Source organism: Trichechus manatus, unplaced genomic scaffold (genome assembly GCF_000243295.1).
Source record: "Trichechus manatus latirostris isolate Lorelei unplaced genomic scaffold, TriManLat1.0 scaffold00041, whole genome shotgun sequence".
Taxonomy (NCBI): Eukaryota; Metazoa; Chordata; class Mammalia; order Sirenia; family Trichechidae; genus Trichechus; species Trichechus manatus.
The window spans coordinates 14,016,221-14,025,700 of record NW_004443977.1 but is presented as its reverse complement, the minus strand read 5'-3'; the positions used below and the strand labels follow the sequence as shown (position 1 = coordinate 14,025,700).

The 9,480-nt window shown below is 37.8% G+C and overlaps 1 protein-coding gene across 2 annotated transcripts in view; it reads right to left on the bottom strand.

Annotated features, from left to right (window-relative positions):
- Positions 1-804: 804 nt before the first annotated feature.
- MOGAT1 (monoacylglycerol O-acyltransferase 1) overlaps positions 805-9,480 on the bottom strand; it is a 48,899-nt gene continuing 40,223 nt past the window's right edge. Inside the window, exons 6-7 of one of the 2 annotated variants that reach the window (XM_023731218.1) lie at positions 7,531-7,650; positions 805-831 (exon numbers count right to left, since the gene is read on the bottom strand). In XM_023731218.1, coding sequence (XP_023586986.1) covers positions 824-831; positions 7,531-7,650 — 128 coding nt within the window. In that variant the 3' untranslated portion in view covers positions 805-823. Of the gene's footprint in view, positions 832-7,495; positions 7,651-9,480 lie in introns of those variants that run through there. The other variant, XM_004376363.1, reaches the window with a different exon arrangement.

The window sequence follows — 9,480 nt, the reverse complement described above, 5'->3', positions numbered from 1 at the left end:
TGATATTATAAATTGTATGATCCTGCTCTTATACAATCAACCAGTCTAAGACAGATTACAGTATTCCTTTATCTCATCGTCACATGCCAATGCCAGATTAAACTAAGGATTGAATTCCTTTCGATTTAAAATTTTTAAGGATGTTGTTGGAAACTAGAGAAGGCAGAGATGTCAAGCAAGAGAAGTTCCTTAAATTAGGAACACGTGGTCACTGTCTCATGTAGAAAAATTCTAAAAGGTACTTAGAAGCACTCACACACACATACACAGGTGAGAGATAAAATGAATTTTAAAATATAGTTTGGGAAAATGATCTTTCCCAACTAACACTCTATGCGGTACAGCTATGAGAAATCAAGACTTTCAACTAAACAGGTTTTCTTAATACAGCATTTTAAATGTTTAACTTTGACAGCAAATGTTAGTCCATTTATTAAACTTACTTGCTTTGTCTCCTAATGGTGGACACAACTCTGACATTTTGCCTTCTCATCCTGAATCCCCAGGACTTGTTCTCAGTGCTGAGAAATCTCCTGAGCCCACGGCATTTGGGGAGGCTACTCAGATATGTAGACGGTTTTAGAAGACTCAAATCTAAGTAGCCCCATAAAAACCCTTAGTGATTATGTCCCACTCTCTTATTTAATAGGTGAAGAATATGAGGTCACTTACCCAGAGTCACATGGGAAGGTAGTAATAGATGATGGTTCCTGAGTCCTACACCCAGAGAATGCACTCCTGCCAGAGGATCTGGCGTCAAGTCTCAACTCCCTCACTCACCATCAGCGTCACTTCAAGCAAGATTCTTTAACCCCTCTGAGCCTCAGTTTCCTAAGGGATAAAGATAGTACCAGCTTCATGGGGCTATTTTAAGAGTTAACTGACATGTATATCAAGTACTTAGCCCCATATCTTGTACACTGTAGATGTTCAATAAATGTTGAATATTGTTTTTATATGATAATTACTTATTATGTTACAGTATTAAATACTGGGAAACATTAAAGTCAAACAGTATTTCACACATTAATAAAACAGCATGTTTTTCATCTAACAAAATGCCTATAAAGAGTATTGAAAGCACTTATTCTGATAATGAGCACCAGAAAGGTGTTCATTATCAGATCTCAAAAATCAAGGCAAAGGAATAAGTCAGTCGCAAAAGGACAAACTTATATGAAATAAGCACGTATATAGGAATCAAATATTAATGGTTACCAGGGGAGGGAGGAAGGGGTAAGGGGAAGTTTTTGCTAAGGGAGCATTGAGTTTATGCTAATGGCGTGGAATAATTTGGAAAAGGATAGCAAAAATGGTTATACAACTTGAAGAATGTAATCAATGTCACTGAATTATACATGTAGAAATTGTCGAATTGGCATATGTTGTTTGGGGCATATTTTCACCACAATTTAAAACGATGAAACAAATTAAAAAAAACAAATCAAGGTATAAACATCATCATACAAAGTGCTGGCATTCAAAGGGAGGCAATTTCATTCCTGACACATTAAAAAAAGGAATTTCATTTTTGTCTTCTTCTTCCATTATTTTGGCAAATGTATGATTGACCTGATTTTTTTTTAAAACAGTTTTATCATGATATAATTCACTTACCATAAAATTCACCCACTAGAAATGTAGAGTTAGTGGTTTTACTATATTCGGAGTTGGGCAACCATCACCACAATCTAATTTTACATTTTCATCACCCAAAAAAGAAACCCCATACTTATTAGTAGTGGTTGATTTGATTCATAATCTATAAATTTTTCTACCAGTTCTTGCAAGTTTGGAGACAGCTTCACTCTTATCCCAACCACGTGAGGCCACGCCAGCTTCCTGACTCCATTTCTTCTTGCTGTCCCTTGTTCTTACTTCATACCTGCCCACCTGCAGTCTTCAGTTAGACCACCCATGCCTTATGTTTGGTCTTTCATTCCATCAAGAGAATTTAAAATACTGACTCTTCAATATGAGAATCTGCAACGCTCACGGAGCATTTTGCTGATTCCCTTGCTTATATTCATCCCCAAGTCTAAATTCAGCTTTGCCAAGGTGTGGAAAATGAAAACCATTCCATCCAGATTAAAAATCACACCCACACACTGATAACTTGGACATAAAAACACATTTATTGTTCAAAACTTTATAATCTGAGAGCTTTTAAAAAAAACACACAGGAACACATACAATACAGAAAATATGAAAACTTGCTGTCTATAAAGAAAGATTTTAGCAGGTAATAAACTGGGTTGTTCCATAGTTTTCAATGATATAAGACACAAATTCTCTTAGATAATTTTTTTTTATTTAAAGAATTAAATTATTTCTTAGGAAAACCATGACCCTGGAGAAATTTCAGTAGCTATTTGTGTTTTATATAGACAAAGAAAATGAGACAATCATCTCAGCTCAGTGCACTTCCTGGGAGAACAGAATCAAGGTAAGGATGGTAGTGTAAAAGAAAAAGTCATCAGAGAAGCCTACATCTCTAACTAGATGTTATTACCATGGCAGAAAAAGGCTAGACAAAGACCATAGAGATAGAGCCAGAAGGGATCTTGCAGACCGTTTATTCTAACTCTATTTACATATAAAGAAACTGAGTCCAGGTATAGAAGCCTGGAGAGTAGAAAACCATGAGCCAGTTATTTTCCCTGTCCCCTTGACATCACTGAACACCCACACTGGAGGAAGTAAAATCCAACCAGAAAGAACTAAAGCTCCAAACTAGTCTGGAAATGGAGCAGGAAAGAATGACGCAGCCCTTTGAGAATAGGAGAACAGTCAGGATTAGTTTTGTTCTTAAGAAATCGAAGTCTAAGAGCTGTAAAAAAAAAAAAAAAAAAGCAGCTGCAACATCTAGCTGGGTGAGGCAGGAACCAGAATGATCTCAGCTTGGGCTGAAAATAAGGCAAAAGAAGCTCTACTTCCACCCTGTCCAAACAATGGGATTGTTTTGGCCTGCACTAAGGATCGCAATACAACTGCTCAGGAAGATTGTTTTCTGGGCCCATCAAGCCATCCTGGGCATAAGGCACTTGACCTTATTCTCGCTGCTTCAATACACAACACTAGTGGCTAAGCTGGTTTTTGAAAACTTGGACTTTCCCAGGACACATCACAAATTTAGCCCTTGCAAAAGGGAAAAATCAACAATGTGGTGTACTGGGCTCAGAAAAGAAAAAATGTTTCCAATACCAATAAGACAGAGCTTGCTTCAAAGTTGTTAAATACCTTGCTCTAAGTGTATTTTTAATTTATACTCCACTTTTTTTTTCTTTTTTACATTTCTGTCTTATAGCAGAATTCTTAAGTTTTATGTAACCAGTGATCACGGAATAGCACAACCTCCTGCTCAGTCTATGGCAAAGAAATATGGAAGCAGAGCTGGTTGCAATTCACATTAAATCTTGCTGGGGTGCAGAAGGAAGAACAGTCAGACTATGAAGTCTCTTCTCGTTCTAAAATTTGCTTCTATGACACAGTCCACCAAACTTCCACATTAGTACCATATGTATTTATTGAGAGACTGTGAAAGGCCCTGGTGGCACAGTGGTTAAGAGCTTGGCTGCTGATCAAAAGGTCAGCAGTTCAAATCCACCAGCTGCTCCTTGGAACCTCTGTGGGACAGTTCTACTCTGTCCTATAGGGTTGCTATGAGTCAGAATCAACTCAACGGCACCAGGTTTGATCTTGGTTTTTTTGTCTGGGTGACTGTCAAAACACAAATAAAATCCAGATTCAGCTATGGAACAATTCATCATCCTATGGGCTAACTATGGATTGATAAAAAACGTTCTCCTTCTCATGTAAGATAGTAAGGCACTAAGTTGGAGGTGTTTGGAAAGAATTAACTAAAATACCCAAAATATAAGGGACTAGAGAAATACTTTTTTTAATATATATATAAAGAACTAATACAATGTTTGGCATCCTCGAGAAACTAAATCAACTGGTTCGTTATTTTAGAAGTTCACCGTCTTTTCTCCTTAAAAAGATGTACAAACTCTACTTGAAGTAACTCTCTCAACCCCACAAGGAGGCATTTTATTATTTAGTTTCAAAAGATACGAATATGACCCCGAGAGTATGGCCCCCCAGACACCCTTTTAACTCAGTACTGAAGTCACTCCTGAGGTTCACCCTTCAGCCAAAGATTAGACAGGCCCATAAAACAAAAGGAGACTAACTGGGCACACCAGCCCAGGGGCAAGGAAAAGAAGGCAGGAAAACTGGTAATGGGGAACCCAAGGTCGAGAAGAGGAGAGTGTTGTCACATCATGGCATTAGCAACAAATGTCACAAAACAATATGTATATTAATTGTTTAACAAGAAAGTAATTTGCTCTGTAAACCTTCATTTAAAGCACACGCCCAAAAAAAATTTAGAATGCAAAAAAGTATTCATCAGTTGGAAAATAAATTCTCAAAAAAAAAAAAAAAGATACTAATATGAGAACTAGCAATTTGGACTATTGGGAAAATAACAACCAATCAACAAATTCCATCAACATTGCCTCTTGTCAGAGGAAAAGAAAGTAGAGCTAATGAACCCAAAAATTGTTTTCATATTTATCACAAACTTTGGTACTCTGCATCAGTGAGGTAGTTTGGAAGATATGTAAAGTTAAGAAAGTACAGACATCACCAGGCATCCCAACTCTACCTCACATGCCTCTCACGATGAAGACGTACCTTCTAGTGAAAGTGGGGATATTCTTTTAACCCTGTGCAGGTAATAAAGGCTCACCTATCATCCCTGAGCTACGCACACTTTTGATTGTTTTCAAAATTGTGGTGAAGGGTTTGCATTCAATCATCCAGCTTCCCTTGCCCTGCGTTCTGCTGGGACAGAGCAAAACAGGCTGTCCTTTATGAGCACTGAAGTTGCCACCTTCAGTGTGAGCATAACAGGGCTAGCTGGTTACAGACAATTCCATATACTTCTAGCTGCAAGATAAAGGAAATGACTCAGCCTGAATCCCATGTGCAAGGGCAACAGAGCAGGAAGAAACTCCAACTCAACCAACATAAATGCACATTTCCTCAAGACTACAGACTCAGTTTCTCTACAGCGTCCTAGGTTATTTCTGTTTTGTTTTGATGCTTAAAATTATGTGCAATTGCATAGTAGATGAGAACCTTTCAAATAGAGGAAACCTCCATCAAACTATAGTAGGGCATAAAATATATGGCCAACATTTGTGTTTCAGTGAAAATTCATATTAAAACAATTCTTTTGCAGCTTAGGATGTTATATTAAACATCCAAAGGATGGACTGCTATATTGGAGGAAAGAAAGAATTATTATTTTCATAACATGGGAATTGATTATACTCCATAAATGTATCATCAAAATTTTAGTCCAGAGACATCTGGTTTGTCATGCTATCGGGAATTTCTTCTTCCTGAACCTCCCTCTTGACCGTTTATAGTCTTTGTTCAGGCAAGCTTCTCCTCTCACTTCTCATTAATAAACATCTAGGTTATAAAAAAAATTCTTTTGCCATCTATAGGGCTATATGGAACTTTGAACATATGGAAAGGTTTCTGGCATGGCTGGATTAAGACCTCTGGAGACCCTGAGAAGTGAAGAGACAAACCTCCCCCAATATGTACTTAAAAATAAGATTTTACGAATGCTAAAAATAAAGTTTCTTCTCTCTAGATTTCTTTAATGGTAAAATTCTGGATATATTTGTTAGAGCAGAACTTTTTTTTTCTTCATTTTTTAGCATCCCTGCTTTGGGCTTTAGCTGCCTACCAGATAATCCAGCTGATGTTGGGTGGTCAGCTTGGCCTCCTTACTACTAAGTAGGAGATTAAAATTTATACCTCTGTAAAACTGCAAAAGATTATGTGTTGTGGGCCTTTAATAAGCTTCTCCAAAGGAATAAAAACATGGGTTTCATAATAACTTAAAGAGCTTTAGTTGTTGGGATCAATGGACTCCTGGATTGCTTAACTAGTGTAAAGTCAAAGAAATGCAGGCCAAAAGACCTCATCTAGAAGAATGGAGAAGGCCTACTTTTTTGTATGTGAAATGCTTTCCTCCTTAAGGCATTCCCAGTACAATTTTGTTTTGCTATTGCTGAACCCAATCCCGGCTTTAGCCCAGGAATAATGTTTTAAAAGTTAGAGGCCTAAAGATATATTAATAAGTAATCTGCCAACTCAGTGAAGTTACCCACAAATATCTAGAGTGGATGAGGCACAGAAACAAACATCAGGCAATGGAGAGCACCTGGAAACTCTATATTCTTCTTACCTAATTACTGTCTAGTTACTTAACACACTTAGTGACTAATTATCAGAAACCTCACTCTGACTTGCTCCCTACAAACCAGCCTACAGTATTGTGGATTACAAGTGCAGGACAGAAAACAAAGCAACTTATCTCCTTCTGGATGTGGGGATTGTTGCATAATAGGTTCCATCCTATGGTATAACTTTAACAATTCTTGGCCTCATGGCAAACGTTGGCTGTGTGTTCACCCCTACATGCATTCATTAAAGTCTTGTTGTGTGCCTACTAAGTGCCATGAACTGATCCAGGCACTGAAGAGACAGCCATGACCAGGATAGCCAAGGTCTCACTCCCACATAACCTAAGTCAACTCTGAACAGGGCACATCTCACCAGAGATGGTGCTTTGTTTCATAACGCGTGCTACCACATCTGACCAGAGAGGGCGCTATCTTTCATAACTCATACTACAGCAAAGGGGCCGTTTGGGAAGAAAATTAAAATTTCACGCATGTTAACATGAAAATCTTTTTGAAATGTCAGTGTTCCAAAACACGTGCAAAAGCATGGTTTTCCAAACAGACCTCCTTGTCAACAGCAAATGAGCATATTTCTAAGCATACACAAAAACGAAGATACATGCCCTTGACCATATGGATGTCCATATAACCGACTTATCGTATTTCCAAAACTGCATAAAAATTCTGCCCTATTGTTTAAAAATGCATTGATTGGCATGATCTAAAGGATCAAGTGTTCTAAGTATTAAAGTAGTAGTATTCACTAACAAATGGTCTGTTCAAGAAAAAAAGAAAGAAAAATTATCCCCTCTAGCTCTATGTGGCAAATTATTTTACATACTATCTCTTAAATGTTCCAGCTGCTCTGAACAACAGTTGTCATATTTAGTCAAAATGCCATCTTAAATTCTGGTCATGTTTAGTAAAAGGATGAAATTGTTTCTGAAGGTGTAATTCTGGGGGGAGTACATGAATAATTCTAAACCTTTTCCTTCTCAAATGAGGAATATTATTAAAAATTTTACAGTCCTCTCCAACATTATCTAAGGATCATCTGCTGTGTTTTTATTTACCCCAGATAAAACATCAATATCTGTCATCATAAATAATACTTTCCAGTTATAAATTTGATGCCATAGTCAAAGAAAAACATAAATTTATTTAAAATATTTATTCTCTCGATAGAATGTTCTTTTGTCCTCCTTTATGCCTTCTGAGTGTGATTATTTAAAAATAAGAGTTTCATGCTCAGGTATACCATACTTCCTTTTGTGCTCCTCAAATAATTTCCTAAGTTCCTCCATATAGGTCTGATGCAACTCTTCAATCTGCTCTGCGGTTGGGTGCAGAGTCTGAGGGACAGGGATTGGGCGGCCAACTGTAAAAATAGAGAATACATCATACATGAGAAACCAGAACCACTCCACCACAGACGACTGTCTCTAATGGACAGCTCTGGAAAGATCTGCCAATCAGAATCAGTTCAGGCCTGCTCCTTCCGATCCCTTCTTTATTTTACTGGCTGCCTGCAGTGGTCCCACAACCCCACCTGGTAACAAGTCAAGAATTTTCCTTCTCAGCAGACACTGGACTGTCAGTGTCCTGGTAGTTTTCACTTTGACTGAAATGAGCTACTGTGCTGACTGCAGCTGTGAGGTATGTGGACAGAGCTGGGCGTCCACGTCACCAGCATTCTCCCTCTGGTACAGCTGAGAGCCAGACCACAGTAGCCTATTATACTGACCGTGAAATCCTTGAATCGTGTGGCATCAAGCCTCCACTCTGACTCTTCTTATGTCTTTCTAAATAACAAAATGTGTGTGTGTGTATCTTCATAGCTAAGGATCTATACTACAGAAATACTCAATCTTGAGGATTTCACTGTAATCATAAAAAAACTGAAAGCCAATTAAAAGTTTCAATAAAAGAATTACAAATAAACCTTGGAAAAGTCATTCAATGGACTCCTAGGCAGTATTTTTTTTAAAATGAGATCATGTATATGTGTATACATACACACGTATATCTATATAGATGGCTCAAAATGTATTGTTAAGTGAAAAAAAGAAAGCTATAAAAATGACACAGTATAATCCCATTTATGAAAAAAAACCTTGTATGTCTAGGTTTATATATAAGCATAGAATAAAAGTCTAGAAAGAGAGATAAACTGGTAACGGTGGTTACCTGTAGGGAAGGAGGTAGGGATGGGGAACTTTCACTTTATCTGTATTATATGAATTTTCTACAATGAGAATGCATTTGTGTTTTAACTGTATAACTACAAATCCAATTAATAAAACAAAGTAATAAAAACAAATCTGGCAACTTTTATATGTATTTTAAATGCCATTTAATAAAATAAATAACGTTTATGTCACTTGTCTCAGATTTTGAGAGACTACAAAGATATAGTCTCCTTGGCACCCGCTCTCCTGGGTCCTCTCTGCTATTCACTTTGCCCCCTGCTGGTCTGGTGCTGTTACTGAATGTTGTTAGGTGCCCTTGAGTCAGTTCCGACTCAGCAACCCTATGTACAACAGAACGAAACACTGCCCAGTCCTGCGCCATCCTCACAATCGTTACTGTGTTTGAGCCCATTGTTGCAGCCACTGTGCCAATCCATCTCGTTGTGGATCTTCCTCTTTTTCACTGGCCCTCTACTTTACCAAGTATGATGTCCTTCTCCAGGGACTGGTCCCTCCTGATAACATATCCAAAGTACATGAGAAGAAGTCTTGCCATCCTTGTTTCTAAGGAGCATTCTGGCTGTACTTCCTCCAAGACAGATTAGTTCGTCTTTCTGGCAGTCCGTGGTATATTCAATATTCTTCGCCAACACCATAATTCAAAGGCATCAATTCTTCAGTCTTCCTTATTCATTGCACAGCTTTCACATGCATATGAGGTGATTGATGATACCATGGCTTGGATCAGATGTACCTTAGCCCTCAAACTGACATCTTTGCTTTTTAACTCTTTAAAGAGGTCTTTTGCAGCAGATTTGCCCAATGCAATAGTCGTTTTATTTCTTGACTACTGCTTCCATGGGTGTTAATTGTGGATCCCAGCAAAATAGAATCCTTGACAACTTCAATACTTTCTCCATTTATTATGATGTTGCTTATTGGTCCAGTTGTGAGGATTTTTGTTTTCTTTATGTTGAGGTGTAATCCATACTGAAGGCTGTAGTCTTTGATCTTCATCA